General features: G+C 38.1%; 1 protein-coding gene across 3 annotated transcripts in view; it reads left to right on the forward strand.

The window, feature by feature from the left end:
- CCDC87 (coiled-coil domain containing 87) overlaps nucleotides 1–17,318 on the forward strand; it is a 1,578,580-nt gene that overhangs the window by 1,111,551 nt on the left and 449,711 nt on the right. For all 3 annotated transcript variants that reach the window (XM_044087903.1, XM_044087902.1, XM_044087904.1), the window contains exon 17: nucleotides 15,453–15,505. In XM_044087903.1, the coding sequence (XP_043943838.1) occupies nucleotides 15,453–15,505 (53 nt within the window). The remainder of the gene's footprint in view (nucleotides 1–15,452; nucleotides 15,506–17,318) is intronic.

Below are 17,318 nucleotides of genomic sequence, written 5' to 3' on the forward strand. Positions count from 1 at the left end.
TGTTGTTCCACAAAGACAGGGTATCCTTACGAACCAACCCATCCTTTTTACCTAAAGTAGCCTCTAAGGCCAAACCTAAATCAAAGCATTGACCTCCCTGTGTTTTTTCCAGAATATTCTAATAGGTCTGAACAAAAATTGCATTGGCTAGATGTTCATCGTCAGTTAAGGTACTATTTGGATAGGACCAAACAATTCAGAAAAACTGACCAGCTGTTTGTCTCTTATGCAGAAGGCAGAAAGGGACTTTCTGTTTCCAAGGTATCACTATCTAGATGGCTAACATCCATGATTTCCATTGTTTATGAAATTAGACACCAAAAGCTGCCTAGCAAACCTAAGGCCCACTCCACCAGAGCTTTGGCTACTTCTATAGCCTTCCAAGACAGACTGCCTATTGACACCATTTGTGCAGCGGCTACTTGGGCTACTCCTCACACTTTCATTTCACATTATAAGTTAGATTTAGCTTCTAGACATAGAGCTAACTTTGGTACCACTGTTCTCAAGAGTCTGTTCCGTTAGGCCACCCGGGACAAGGTGCTAGGGACGGGGTCCCATCCAGCAAGAATGAAGGCGAGATAGACAACTTAACATAAAGAAGTTATGTTCTTACCATAACGTTCCATGTTAGTTGTCTTCTTCTCGCTTCTTTCTTAAGGCCCCCCTCCTTCCCCCTGGCCTGGACAGACCTAGAGGAGTTTGATTGTGACCTCTCTTTCTACCACCTCTTTTGCTATAGGTATATGCTCTGCTGTGCATATTTTCCTAGATCAGGCTTCAGGTCACCTTTCCTCTTCCCCTTTGTTTATAGAGGTGGACTCTCTTTTCCAGTTTCTCTGGTTTTATTATTAGCTGGGCCTAGCTCACAAACGAGATCTGAGGTAATTCACGCCTAGCATTGTGGGATATAAGGGGAGCCTCGAGCCGGTGGAACCAACTGTCGAGCTTTTAGAGTGGCCGAGTCGGAGCCGAGGTCGGCTCCGAACCCATCCAGCAAGAAAGAAGGCGAGAAGAAGACAACTAACATGGAACGTTATGGTAAGAACATAACTTCTATATCTTGCTTATTTTTCCACTTCAATGTAATTATTTTTCGAGCAATAGCTAGAATTAACCAAAGAACAGGTAACTGATATCTAGGAAGTACACTTGGGGAATGGACATTGAATAATATCAAAGAGCTAGTAATTTGACAGTTATCAGACCACAGGGCTTTTGTGAAATGTTTAAAATCACTCCAGTAGTGTGTGAGAGCTTTGCATTCGATGAACATATGAACCCAGTTAGCTTCAAGAATATCACCACACCTCCAGCATTTGCTTTCATTACTCTTGGTTATAAAGTCAATTCTGTGTGGAGTGTAAAAGCTTCTATGAATAAATCTCCAGGTATATAGTCTCCAATATAAAGATGATGAAGTGTTTTTTATTGAATTTAATAACTGTTTCTTATTATCGTTAGATAAAGGTTCACCATTAATCTTTATGGAGTAATTCCAAAAAGCTTGGTCAAAAGTAATCAAGTCTTCTCGTAGGATTTTATATACAGGTGATATGCTTAATTTATGTTCAGTGTTCATCAAACTACACCATATGAATAGTTGTATCAATCTTGGTTTAATATCAGTTTCCAGATTTATTGACACTCTCACTTTATTTTCAACAAACTGTCTTAAAGATTGAATACAAAGCCAATTATCTTGACAGACATTATATCTGGCTAAGAGAAAGTTCATTGGTTGGATGTTCTTATTGTCTATAAACTGATGCTAAAACTTTAGATTATTCTCTTTAAGATTCTGCATTTTATTGCCGCATCTTATTGATATTGAAGGTATCTAGGCAATCTGGTGTATAAGCTATGGGAAATGTAATGAAAAAGTTGTTTTTTAGACTATAATTGTTGTCGATTATATTTTTGAAAATATAAAATATTTGGTTTATACCATGTGAGAAGTGGCTAAATTTCTTATTATATAAGCAATATTCACGGAGTATCCAAAATTCTTTGTTAATTCCAAAGGTTTCCTTAAACTGGGTTTCTGAGTTCTCAGAGGAAGTTATATGTATTTCATGTAGTTGTTTCCAGCTAGAGGTATATATGGATGAAATCCAGTGTAGTATTATGTTAATAATAACAGATTTGGAATATAATTTTGTGTTGGGAAAGTCAATTCCATTACTGTTCCAGGCTCTAACATGCCATTTATAGGCTATTTTTGGTTTCCTTCGGAACCATAGAAAAGTTAGTAATAGGGAATCTATTTGTTTAAAGAATTTCTTAGGAGGAGGTAAAATCAATGATTGTATGTAAAATAAAATCTTGGGCAAAATAATCATTTTTATTAATGTAAGTCTGTCTTCCATGGTGAAAAACATTTTGTTCCACATTTTAGTCGTCACTGATTATAGCTACCAGTTTAGTGAAGTTAAATTTAATAGTCTCATTCCATTTATTCTTAATACTTATTCCTAGATAATCTATCTTATCGTTTTCCCAGTTGAATGTATTGTATTTTTGCAAATTGCTATTTATTTTCTTATTGATTAAAAGTGTTTTGGTTTTATTTTGATTAAAATTTTGCCCTGAGATGTTTCCAAATAGAGTTATAGCATTCATGATATGTTGTAAAGAGCCTTCTATGTCACTGGATGCTAGTAGAATATCGTCAGCAAAAAACTGAACTTTTGGACAGTATCCCTCATTAATTTGAAATCCTTTGATGTCTGGATTATTTCTAATAAATGAAGCAAAATGTTCCATGATAAAACGAAAAATAATGGGGCTAGAGGTCAACCTTGTCTAGTTTCCTTATGAATTTTTACTGGGGATGATAGACATGAACCAGTCTTAACAAATGCTTTAGAATCACTATAAATATTTAATATCAGTTTAGTGAAATCTGAAGTAAAGTTAAATTCTTTAAAGATTTTTTGTAAGTATGACCAACTAAGGGAATCAAACACCTTATCAATATCCAGACTAATAATAGTTAATTGTTTCTTGGTTTTGTTTGCAATGTCTATTAGAGATAGTAGCTTAATAATATTGTTGTGTACTTTTCTATGTAAGTTGATCAAAGTGTATTAGATTGGGTAATATATTCTTTAGTCTTTTGGCCAGGATAGACATGAAAATTTTATAATCAGTATTTAACAATGATATGGGTCTATAGGATGCACATAGTTGGGGGTCCTTACCTTGATTCAGAATGGGGAAATTATTGAGTACTTCCACGAGGGAGAGAAAATTAAGTCTTGTTTAACCGTGGAGAATGTGTTTAATAATAACTTTATTGTGTGCTCTGGAAGAATTTTATATATTTCTGGGATTATCCCATCTAACCCTGGGGCTTTATTATCCTTCAGATTTTTAACTTTTTCTTTCACTTCTGCTAAGGTTATTTGTTTATTTAGGGTACTATTTTGTTGTTTTGATAGTTTAGTCTTGATATTTTCTTGTAGAAATGTATCTATTACATTGTCTGAATCTAGTGGTGATTGCATGTCATTGATTGACAGATAATGATTTCTAAAGGCTTCTAATATACCTCCTAAATCAGTTGTTTGTTTTTACTGTGTTATTATTCTTGTATTTAATTTCATTAATGTGATTTTGTTTATTAATTTATTTGGATCTGATAGCTAGTTTATGTAAATGTCTGAGGTTTACTGAATAGGACTGTAGTTTCATCTTTTCTAAGCATATATCAACCTTATTATTCAATCTTCTTCTTCTTCTTTTGGCTTTTTCCCGGTTAGGGGTCGCCACAGTGGATCATCTGTCCTCTCATGATTGGCAGTGGAGTTTTACGGTGTTGAGTTGCCAGCCCGGAGCCCAACCTTCCACAGAAGGCACACACACGCACGCACTCACACATAGGGCCAATTTAGAGTGTCCAATCCACCTACTGCATGTCTTTGTGATGTGGGAGGAAACCGGAGCACCCGGAGGAAACCCACGCAGCCACAGGGAGGACATGCAGACTCTGCACAGAAGGCACCCCAGTTGAGAATTGAACCGGAGAACCGCTTGCTGTGAGGCGACAATGCTAACCGCTGCACCACCGTGGCTGCCCCAGCAACCTTATTATTCAATATTTCTAAATATTTGTGGTTTAGCTTGGAAATTTCAGTAAGTACTGCTTTTTGGTGCTGCGGTAGTGTTGTCACCTCACAGTAAGACGCTGTCTGGTTCGATTCACAGCTAGAGCGTCTTCTGCGTGGAGACATGCGTAAATGGGTGTACCTTCGTTGAAGGTTGTGTATCAGGGCTGGTAACTCGACACGTAAAAATCAACCACCAATCATTAGCGGACCGGAGTTCCGCTGTGGTGACCCCTAACCGGGAAAAGCCGAAAGACACAAACAAACTGCTTTATCATTTCATTTTAAACTTAGTTTTAACTTATCTATTTTGGCTTGTAAATCAGAAAGTTCCTTGTCCCATTCCTTTCTCCTTTGAAAATACCAAGCTTTAACTCTACTAAAGATGTGAACTTTTAATGCATCCCAGAGTATGATATCTGTTACTTCATCATTGTTGTTGTTTTCCATAAATGCATTTATTTATTTTAATAACCACTCCTTAAAACCTTATAACTTAGTAAAATAGGCTGGAATTATTTGACAAATTATCATATCATCTTTTTTCACAGTCAAGCTGAACAAAAAGGCATTGTGGTCAGAGAGTGGACATGACTGTATTGCAACATCACTTATTTTAGAGTAAAGAGTGTTAGACACAAAAATCTTATCAATATTAGTTTGTGTGCCAAATCGGAAAGAATAATGAGTGTATTGAAGTGAATTTTGAACTCTTAAATTATGTATGTCTCTCAAATTCATTGAGGCTATAAAACTGTTTACCTTTTTAGCTTGTGTCATTAATTTAACCTTACTATTTTTAGAGGTGTCTTCATCTGATAACAAGCAATTGAAATCTCCCGACAGAATAATTTCTCCCTTTGCATGTAAAGTAATAAGATCCAAGTATTTCTTCACATATTTAGTTCCTAGACCAGGAATCCAATATGAGTTTACCAGTGTGAAGCATTTATTATTAACTTGTAGCACTACTAAGCTTAAAATTCCATCTTTATCTGAAAGGTGTTTAAAATTTTAGGTAGTGTATAAGTATTATTCCATAGTATAAGAGTACCTTTCCTTTTGGCTCTAAAGCAGGAATCTGTGAGAACTGTAAAACCATTAAATGATAATTTTTGCAAATCCTTCTCCAGCAAGTGGGTTTCCTGCAAGAAGATTATCTGATCTCTGTGCATTTTAATGAATTTAATTAAACCAGCTCTTTTAACATTGTTATTTAAGCCATTAACATTTAATGATAAGCATTTATATATCATCATTTGTTAAAGTTATATTTAGAGCATCAGTAATACCTTCCAAGTATAATGACTTGAAGTAATTCATGAAGTTATATATCATGGATGAGTCAAAAATCTTTAGAAACAAATTCTGAAATCAATAACTAAGAAAACATACATACATGGAACCTAAAGTTCCAGGTTTAGTTAACATAGATAGCTTCTGCTTTAAATGTAGTATATACAAACAGTAAAGCATTTCTAAGGTAGCTCAAACAAATATGAACATAAAAAGTCCATCAGGCAATCACAGTGGATTTGTATGTAATATTGTGTAAACCACTACTAGGTATTGGTAAAGAAGGAGTCAGTTTCACCAGTTAACCTAGTTGCTTTATCGGCATAAGCTTCTAATACCTATATATTTTTTACCTGTATTACAGTCTCTTGTCTTTATAACTATAGCAATACAGAAAAAAAGGGGGGGGGACCATATGTTGATCTATTAATACTAATTGAACAGAATAGAGTGACCTAAAACATTTTAGCAATCCATTCGTACAGTATATGTGGTCATACAAAGATTTGAATCATAGTATCATAACTATCATTGCAACTGATTCTGATTATATTGCTTTAAATCTGCATCAATGAGAATACCTAATATAGATTAAAGTTGCTTAAGCATGAAAGCAGCAGAAGGAAAATGAGACACAATCCTATATATATCTTTGCATTCAGAATATTAAAGAAATTGGTTGTTTAAGTAGTCAAATATTAATATATTATCATTTAGGGCATGCTATCAAAGCAAAGAATGGTATCCTGTCAGACTTCAGTGATTCAAAGCAACAGACATTCAGTAGCATTAAAATGCAATTTTCCTCATTAGACTAGTAAAATAATCACTCCATTAAAGTCGTAGCTTGTTAAAAAAACATATTTAAAGTGATTCCATACCTTTAGATGCATAAAAGATGAAAAAAACAACCAAAAAAAAAAAAACAGTTACTTTTTCTTCTAGTTTCATTTTCAGTTTTACTTCCTGGTTTCTGAGTCATGCATGAGTTCAAAGGTCATGTGATGTCATCGCTCACTGTATTCTTGCTTCCAGCTCCTCTAGCTTGCTGCTAGTGCCCTGTAGATGCTCGTGCACATGAAGAAACAGTCACAGAGGCTTAGAAAAGGCATTTTTGGCAGGAATTTCAAACAACTAAGTTTTCTCGATTCTAAAGAAGCATAAAAAGTGCACGAGCAGCCTCCACAATGAAAAAAAACATGAACAGCCATTCTCTAAAAATGTTGGTAAAGTAAGATTTTCCCTATAAATCAACAATTTACATCCCTTAAACTAAATTAGGTTAATAATTAAAATTAGAACATTTAGTTAATGTAAAGCACTGAATGTTGATATATTACACTAAGAAATGCAGATTTTAAGTAAAGACAAAATATATTAATCATGATATGAACATCTTTCAAAAATGTCAAGAGTAAACAAAACTATCTTAAGTAAACCATCTCCTAAGAGCACTTTTGTTGTGGGGATTCCATACAGTGTAATCATAATAGACTAAACAGTAAACTCTAAAGTGTTACCCCACCACTAACACACATGAATGCTTTACTTTGGAAATCTTGAATTAATAATAAGATAGCATGACTTTTGTATCCCAAATGAATATATAATGAAGTTAACTGCGCCCCGGTTATAGTAAACATATGGTATGAAAGAAAAAAAAAAAAAAATATATATATATATATATATATATATATATATATATATATATATATATATGCACACACACACACACACACACACACACACACAGACATATACACACACACACACATATATATATATATATATATATATATATATATATATATATATATATATATATATATATACATATATATATACATACATACATACACATACACACATACATACATGTATACATACATAGATATTTTATTTTTATTTATTTTATTTCACATTTGTTGACCGGGATAGTCCGACTGGATACATGTCCATTTTCAGCGGAGGCCCGGGGAGAAAATCTCCAAGATAATAATACACATTGAACATTTAGTAAATGCTAGTTTCAAGCAGATTACAGTCATAAGTAATACCAGCATTTAGCACATATAGTACTTATTATAAAACACTTTACAAAATATAACATTATTTTCAAAGTTAAACATACATAACATTACATTCAGGTTTAAGACGCACTGAGCAGCAGTTATACAATTGACCCTTCCTGAAATGGAGTGGTAGAAAAAAGTTAGAAGTAGTTGAAGGTAAGGCACCTAAGAAATAGAGAAGTCAGAGATATATGCCTATGCCTATGCAAAATAAAGACCTTTGTTTCGTATGTGTATTCCAATAAAATATTATGTAAACTAAAGACACTTTACCTTTGCTTTGTGTATATATTTCAATAAAACATTAAGTAAAGAGTTCTGCAAGAAAGTATTTAGAATTATTTGATAACAATCCTATTTGTCTTTTAATTTTTTATTTGCACTTTCTTTGACAGTCCAAGTGTTCTTTTTCAGACATTGTGTAGACCATTCCATGTCCTCTATATCAGTATTTTTTTCTTGTGAATAAAGTCCAAAGCCTCTGACAAACAGCTAACGATCTTCTCACCTTCTGGTAAAAATATTTTTATCCTGGAGGGAAAGAGAATTTGTGCTTTGATGTTAACTTTTTTAAGAGATTTTATCAAGGGAACGCATTCTTTCCTTTTAGATATGACAGCCGAAGTATAGTCATTGTCAAAACAAACAAGTTTGTCCTTTATCTTGATGGGAGAATTATTCCACGCAGACTTCAGAACCAAATCCTTATCTTGGGAGGACTAAAATCTAACATTGATTGATCTGGGGTTAGGAGAAACTGTTGTTGAAGCAGGTTTTGCTAGAGACCGGTGATCCCTCTCTATACCGAAGGAAAGGGCTTCAGGAAGATTTAGTGCTGTTGGAAGCCAGTTATTAAGAAAATGTATCATATCAGTTCCCTCTTCCTTTTCTGGTACTCCATAGATTCTAATGTTGTTTCTACGTGACCTACTTTCTAGGTCTTCCAGCTTTTCTGTTAGTTTTGTATTCTGTTTCAAAAGAAACTCATTTTGACTTTCACATTCCATCAGTCTGCCATCCATATCTGTTACAGATTCCTCAATAAAAGCAATTTGTTCAGAATGCTTTTTAGCCATTTCACTAAGAATGTCCAGCTGCTTACTACAGTCTTGTTTAATAGCATCTATTTTATTCTGTAGTTTGTCCATTTTTATAGATAGTTCTTAAATAGTAGTTATTAATGTTTGCAGTTCCTTCTTTACCACACTGTCCTGATAAGAGTTCTTCGAGTTACTCATATTTGGAATTCTTGAGGAAAAACTTCTTGACAGGAAAAAAATAATAAAAGCTTATGTTTTAGTACTAATTTTTGAAAAATAATAAAGGACCTATATTCACAAATCCTCTGATATACTTTTGGATTAGTATTTCCAAAAATTAGATTAAATTTCCTGTCATAATAAAAATGTTATAAACAGAGCTAATGTTCATTGCTGCAAGCAGTCTGGCGTCTTGGCCATGCCTCCCATGAGGATACTTTTCCACTGTGGCTGTCCTCCATAACACGTTCAAGTGAGGTATAATTTACTGCTTGGAATTCTATCAAGCATTATATTGTTGCAAAGATCCTTCTCAAAAAGGTGTTATAATCACATGAAGTACTGAGTATAACAGTAAATCTTCAGTGCAGATATTCCTCCAGAATTACTGATATTGTCCCATTTGCCCCTTCAGTATTCCTCCTTTAAGGTGTACCAAAAATATGGGCTTCCCTAATGTTAAACAGTGATTATTTGATCAGGTTCTAACTTCCTGATCACAACTGTTTAAGTTGTACTTGCATGTAGGTCATATTGTTCTTATGTAGACATTGCTGGATCACTGTTTGCGTGAGCACTGTGTTGTATTGGGGATTTTTTACATTCCCCACTGTTGTGCAGCTGCAGTGATAAAGAGGACTGTGCAGGGTGGATTGCCATTCCTAGAAAATGTTTTTCTTTCAGTGAGCCTGGTTGGCTGTTGTTAAAGGTATGTTCTAAGTCAATTGCAATTGAAGAACTGGTTTCCAAATGCTCATGTATTTATCTTTCATTGGCAAAACCAAAATATGCATATATCTTTTAAGTTTACATTTGTTTTGCTTGATTACTAGTTGTCAGTGATTTCTCACTAAAAGAGCTGCAGGTGGCATGAGGTAATGCCAAATTTATATATGGAAGCATACTAGTTAACATTTCCAATACATATCTAAAAGGTGCACATTACCCTAATCTAGGGAGTACATGCATACCTCTCAACCATATAGATTTTTGCCTCATATTTTTGGTCTGTTTCTCATAAAATTGTGGTTTTTCTGACAAATCACTGGCAAATCATTGAGGGTCAAAGTCAGAAAATAAAGGCAGACAGTTGGGTTTCAGACTTCATGTCCTTCAGAAAATTCATAATAATGCAAAACCTGTTAATCTATCAACTTTTTAAGTTTGTAAGAGCAATATTTAAAAAGTGTCCCTATTTTTGGGCCTTTGTCCCCACCATTATTTATGGTTTTCTCCAGATTACTTGCTCTTAGAGGTTGAGAGGTATGAGTACATGTTAAGCTAGGGATAAAAAAAAAACGATGAGTGACTGGATGACAAGATATGTGTAGAAAGCCCAAGGCTTTGGAGCCACCTAAAAAAAATCACTTCCGAACCAAGGTCTCTTGACTCCGACAGATCTAAGTCTTCCTCTTCGGCACCATCAGTGACCATGGAACTGGCAGAGTTACCGATTAGGAGATGGTCTCCGATCTTGGAGCTGGTTACTTCAATATTGAGATCACCCATTTTGGAGAGGTTTAGATCTCCTCCTTATCCTCTTGTTTCTCCAGGAGCTTATCTGAGGATGATGTGGAGTGGTTGGTGAAGAGACTGCTTTGAACACCGGCATTGGCAAAAATGTTATCATCTCAGGCCCCAAAGGAATCGGAACCATCCAAGGCAACATCACTAATTCCTCCTCCGACCCCACTTGTGGTCTCGAAGCCAGAGATTGTGAGTCCAATAGTAGTGGAACTGTCAAAACCAGGATCTGTTTTAGGATCATCACTTCCGGTGTCTGCTCCGACTTCTTCGGGTCCATTGGATTTTGAGAAATCTGGCAGCCGACATTCACCCGTCGGGTCCGAGGAGGGGAGTTGGCTTGGACAGTTGTCCGATCCGACTCTACCCCTTGGTGCCTAAGCGAGGTTGAGCTTGGTTCCTACATCGGCTTCGGAGCCACCCGCTCTGCCTCAGAGTCGGTCCTCTGTCTCTCCGGAGCAGAGAACCTCTCTGGGGCAGAGCGAGGGGGCATTTGAGCTGATGGAGAGAGTGTTGTCACCCCAGACAGCTCCAGTTTTTGGCCCAGGTTCTCTTCCCTCCCAGGTGCCTGTCTTGGTCTCATCATTCCCTCCTCCTCCCAAGCGTAGAGACCTAGAGCCCCAGGAAGCCCTTGTGGGTGGCATTGTCTCCTCCAAAACTTCACCAGAGTACCCCTCTGAGGAAGTCCCTCAGAAGAGATTGTGCAAGAGGAAGCACATAGTCTCCCCTGAGTCTGTCACATCAGATACCAATCTGGATAATTCAGAAGGGTCCCCACAGTCCCCCTCTGGGGATGTCTCTTTTGCTGACAGTCTTGAGATTCTGAAACAGAGGGGTGGCTGGAAGCCCACCAACCCTTCAGAGGATGAGTTGGTATACCTGGAGGCTTTTGGGTCTCGCCTTTCCACCTCCTGGGTGTCTCTCCCTTTTGACCAATTAATGAATGTGATCTCTCATAAGGCCTGGACTTCCCCTGGAACAGTGGAGCCTGTTCCATGGAGGCCCAATAAATGTATCACTGCTCTTGCTGAGAAAGAGGTCTTAACTAAAGGCATCCCAGTAGATGTGATGGTGGTGGCGGCGGCCACCAGGAAGGAGTTGTCAGAGACCTCCTCATCTGTCCATCCTCTAAATAAAGAGTCACGGACTATGGACAGATATGGAAAGCATGCCTTCTCATCAGTGGCCTTTACTGGCTGAATTACTTGACTGATTTTACAAGGCTTCAAAGGGATCTCATAAAAGAGCTAGGAGATACTCTTCAGGGTACTGTAGCTTCGGGGATCGCAGATAAAGTTTCCTCTCAGCTCTCCACCCTCGATTCAGTTGTTAACCCCTCCATGTGACTGATTTCATATGCAGGTGATGGAGCGAGCAGGGCAGCAGTTACAAGAATTTCCTTGAGGAGACATACCTAGATGCGTTTATGCAGTTTTGCCAAACCATTCAAGTTTTCCTTCACCAACACCCCCTTTGATGGGTCATCCCTTTTCGGACCAAAGGGGAAAGAAACTTTGACCAGGTGTGAACAGAAAGGGAAAATCTTGTCTGCCATGGGGGGCTGTTTTTCCTTCCCCTCTAGACCTTATCCCAAAGGTCAGAAAGGTGTAAAAATGTGGTTCCCAAAGTCCCAAAAAGGTTTTTCCTACACACATGGTGAAACCTCCCCCAGGGGCAGAGGGGAAAGTAACAATCGAAGACACCAACCTTGTGGCAGAGGGGGTCTGCAGAATCAGGGTGACAGAGATGTGTTCTCTGGCAGGCCCTTTCAGCATTCCTGAAAAGGGGCCAACCTGTTCTTCTCTGGAGGCAGTCAGGAAACACTTGTCACTGTACCCAAACACCTGGCTGGAAATCACTCAAGACAAATGGGTACAGACAGTCATATCCAGAGGTTATTACATTCCCTTTTCCACCTACCCTCCAAATTGGATCCGGAACTTACTCAAGGTTTTTTTTAGTTCCAAAAAAGACAGGACTGGAGGCCCATTTTGGATCTCAGCAAAATGAACAGATCTGTCAAAAAATCAAAGTTCCAGATGGTGACACTGCAGTCTGTATTCCCTTTTCTCAGGAAAGATACTTGGATGTGCTCGATACATCTCCATGGTGCGTACTACCATATAAAGATGGACAGGCAATCCAGGAGATACTTACGCTTTTGGCTGGGAGCCAGTCATTACCAATTTCAAGCCCTGCCCTTTGGTCTCACTACAGACCCCAGAGTGTTCATCAAGTGCATGGCAGCAGTTACGTCTCACTTGAGATGTCTAGGATTCTGTGTGTTTCCATACCTAGACAACTGGCTCCTGATCGCCACCACCAAGCATCTACTACTGCAAGTGAGGGACGAAACAAAACTTCTTTGCTCCAAGCTAGGCATTACAATAAATTTCAAAAAGTCTGCCTTGTCACCTTCACAGCATACTACTTTCTTAGGCATAGAATGGGATTCAACAGAAATGGTGGCAAAACTTACCCCCGAGAGAATTCAGTCCCTTCACCGTCAAAGCAGGACCTTGATGTCAAGAAGAAAGGTTTCGGTGAGGTATGTGTTACAGGTTCTGGGTACCATGGCAGCAGCAATTCTTCTAGTTCCTCTAGCACGCCTGCACATGAGGGACCTCCAATGGTTACTCTTTGCCCAATAATCCATGCAAGATCTACCTCTGTCACATCAGATAATCATTATGGATTCATGCAAGAAAGAACTTCTGGTGGCTTCAAATGAACCAATTGTCCTTGGGCCACCCATTTGTATTTCTGCAACTAAAGGCTGAACTGACCATTTATGCTTACCAGATTGGGTGGGAGGGCATTATTTGGGAATGACTGTTCAAGGCTTAAGGTGAGAACATAAAATCCACTTGCATATCAATGTCCTAGAGATGAGAGCGGTGCTATATGTGTTGCAGGCATTCCAGGACTCTCTTCCAATAGGAACTATTGCAATTCAAACAGACAACATGTCAGTAGTGTGGTACATAAACAAACAGGGAAGAACCAAATCGTATTTCCCATGTCGAGAGGTGTAACGAATATAGCAATGGCTTGTCACATCTCAACGTTTTCTTATAGCAATGCATATCCCAGGCAAATCCAACGTTAATAGTGAACAAACTCAACAGAGTGATTATGTTGCCTCACGAGTGGTCCCTGAAGCAAGAAGTTGCAGAAGAGATCTTCCAGAAATGGGGCCAGCCTTGCTGCAACCTTTTCACCACTTCCATGAACGCCAAATGCAGCAGCTACTTTGCCCTCACCCCCCCCCCCCCGGGGAAGTCACCAAGGGATGCACTCGTACACGATTGGCCCCCGGGAGTTCTGTATGCCTTTCCACCCTTTCCCTTAATACCCAAATACTTCAGAAAGCCAGCATGTTGAACAGCACTATGATACGCAATGCACCTTACTGGCCTTGACAAATTTGGTTCCACTTTCTATGGGCCCTTATTCTGGAGGAACCATGGACTCTGGACCCAGTTCCAGACCTTTTGACCCACTCATTGGGAATGTCCATCCAAACCCTCAAGTTGACAGCATGGCTACTCCAATTCCACATATAGCCAGGTGTTTTGATTTTTCCACTGCAGTTAAACATATCTTGATATCTTCCCACAAACCTTCTAGCAGAAAACTGTATTCCAGTAAATGGAAAATATTTTCATACTGGGCCGTTAAGCACAATTTAGATCCTTTTACAGCTCCTATCACAGCAGTTCTAGAGTTTCTCTCCAAACCTTTTCACGAGGGCACAGTGGCAGCTACCATTAGGGTACAACTAGCAGCCATATCTAATTTCCATATTGGGGAAATGGGAATGTCTATCATTTCCCACAAGCTATGCAAAGCCTTTTTGAAAGGTACCTTCCTACTGAGATCCCCAATCAGAGAACCTCCACCCACTTGGGACCTAAATTGTTTTCTATCTGCCTTAGTTTTGCCACCCTTTGAGCCAGCATAATTTAGTGATGAACAATTTTTGTCATGGAAAACTCTCTTCTTGGTAGCCATTACATCTGCCAGACAGGCGTCAGCACTCTAAGCCCTCTCTATCCATCATCCTTATACAGTTTTCCATAAAGACAGAGTATTTTTAAGAACTAATCCCGCTTTCTTACCAAAAGTGGGTTCAGAGAATAATTTAAATCAATCTATTGAGTTACTAGTGTTCTTCCCTAACTTTAGCAACAAGGCAGAATATAGATTATATCAACTAGATGTACACAGACAGCTACACTTCTACTTGCATAGGACCAAAGATTTCAGAAAGTCAGATCAGATTTTTGTTTCCTTTTCAGATAAAAGGAAAGGATTACCAGTTTCTAAGGTAACTCTGTCAAAATGGCTTACAAATTGTATTTCCTTTTCTTACAACAGTAATAACAGAAAGTTACCAGGCAAAGTGAGAAGCCATTCCACAAGGGCAGTTGCAACTTCATCGGCCTTTCAAGCTAAACTTCCTATGGCCTCTATTTGTGCAGCTGCCATATGGGCAAGACCTCACACCTTTATTACTCATTACAAAGTAGATGTGGCCTCCCGGAACATGTCTTCCTTTGGATCCACTGTACCGAAGAGTCTTTTTTCCTGAACCACCCAGGGATGAAGATGCTAGGGACACTATCCCAGCTAGCAAGAATTACGGCGCGATAGGACAACATAACATTAAGAAGTTATGTACACACCATAACGTTCCATGTTTGTTGCCCATCTCAGCAATATTCTTGCCTCCTTTCCCCTTCTTCATTCCTGGAGGATCGGGCGAATAATATGATATAAATATATGTATGTATATATGAATATAAATATGTTTGTTTTTTTATTTTATTTTTGGAGTCCTACTTCTTCTTCAGCTAGACAGGCTGGGGTTATAATTGTATATAGAGAATAGTACTGCTTTTGCTTACAAATAAGATCTGGGTATTCTACCCTAAGCATCATGGGATAGGGGTTAGCCTCGATCTTTTGTATTAGGCCGAGTCAGAACCGATGCTCGGTTCCGAACCCAATCAACCAGCAGGAAAAAAGGCAAGATGGACAACAAACATGAATGGTTATGGTGAGTACATAACTTCTTATTATGGCATTTATCTCAAATGATTTTACTTAGTTTGAGTCAGACATAAAAATACATAAGTAATGTGATCTTTGCATTTTACTTACAGTCTTTTAATTATTCTTTTTTTTAGATGAACAAAGTGAGTACAAATCAGTCCAAGAGAAGTCTGCACATCAGTTGAAGGTAAAATTTCCAATGCACTTTATTACATTTATTGCACCTTTATTTCTTGTCTTTAGGATCATGCACATTTCAAATTGCTATAATCTCTGGGAAGCTACATTAAATTATCTGCTGAGATAATCACTGCATAAACATAAACAGCAGTATTCACCTAGTTTGGGCAAATAAATAAAAAATTTAATACCAACACAGCTTTGCCAGTAGGACATTCCCTTTACATTTTTTTTCTTCTACCTTACGTATTTGTCTATATGATGTATTTCAGTGTTTAATACCCTCTTTTCCTTTCTTTCTGGTATGAATGCTACCATCATAGGCCTGAAAGATACACCTTTATATGCTGTATTGATTTTCAAAAGGCTAAGACAATATGTCCCTGCAAATAAAGACCTATGTAACTTTTCAAAGGCCCAGATAAAGTCCATTCTGAACCGTCTGTATATTAGTGAGTGTTTATTTAATTTAATTATAGTCTATTTTCCTTAAATTCAAGATTTGATGTTGTCCCTTTCATTCCTCCTCATGGTTGGGTCACAGATCCAACCCTCAAGCCCAACTTGGCCGCATTTTTACAGACTAGGATCCAAGTCTCAAGCTCATCTCACTGCCATAATGCTCTATCCTCTGCCTAACTCCCTCAGATCTTGCTTACCGCCATCAGTGACAGTCTCGAGCCTTTTTGGATAGCATTGGGAATCCTTCTATAATTCTTCTATAATTCTTCACTCTTTGTAGCAGATAAGTGTTTTTTTTCTCGGACTCCCTCCAGTTTCCTTTCCTTCCTTAGCAGTGTGGGGTTAGAATTTATTTCTTCTCTCATTTTTCTACAGTTGGGCCTTGTCTGCATTTTCTTTCTCTTCTATCCCCTTTTAGCCATTGATGTGTATGTGTTGTTGTACAATATATATATATATATATATATATATATATATATATATATATATATAGATTTACCTTTATAAAAGCGATTTGCAGAAGGGCGAACTGCACATACCCGAAAGGCAGTGTGCAAGATATACAAACGTCGAACGTAAAAAGGTGCGAATGTGCAATGAGCGAATGCACAGTGAGATTCTCTCATTGCACATTCGACATTCAGGGGCAGATTGCACTATAGTGCGGATCGGGAAATGGCTCCTTTCCCCACTGTAGTGCGATCTTGGAGTTAGAATAATAAAGTAGGGGGGGTGGGGGGTGCAGCCCCCCACACGGGAGGTGCCTGGGGGCTTGCCCCCCTGCTTTGCACTTTGTTTTTTTTTTAATTCGACTTTCATGTTCAAAAAATAGCGAATCTGCTGTTCGATCTGCTGTTTTTCGAACATGTAGGTATGTCGCCATTGTTAGTTTCATGGATTAGAGTCGCTTATATGAGCACTCCCCCTTCTGCAAATCGCGGCTATAAAGGTAAACCTATATTAACTCAGTACTTCTTTCTTGAGTTGTGTGCTTGCTGTTAAGGCTTTTTTTGGTGTTGTTTTTCAGATGGATTGTGTTCTTTCCCTCCAGTGATGTCTATTAAACCAGCAGGCTTTAAGTTGTGATCAGAATGCGGGCATAAATTCCCTCATTCTGATGTACACAAACTATGCATTTATTGTCTTGGGCCTGAGCATCTGCAGTTGGCTTGCTCCATTTGCAAGGGTTTTAACCCCAGGACAATTGCTGACTGAAAAAGTAAACTAATTTTCAAGGGTCTTTTACCTGCTTTTTCAGATACCTCTCTAGGGGCTCAAACCCCCTCTAAGAGTGTGACAGGGTCCTCTTACTCAAAGAAATGCCCTCATAAGTCCTCGAGAGCATCTTCAGAGCCACC

Source organism: Protopterus annectens, chromosome 11.part0, assembly GCF_019279795.1.
Source record: "Protopterus annectens isolate FY-2018-M chromosome 11.part0, PAN1.0, whole genome shotgun sequence".
In the NCBI taxonomy this organism is placed as follows: Eukaryota; Metazoa; Chordata; order Ceratodontiformes; family Protopteridae; genus Protopterus; species Protopterus annectens.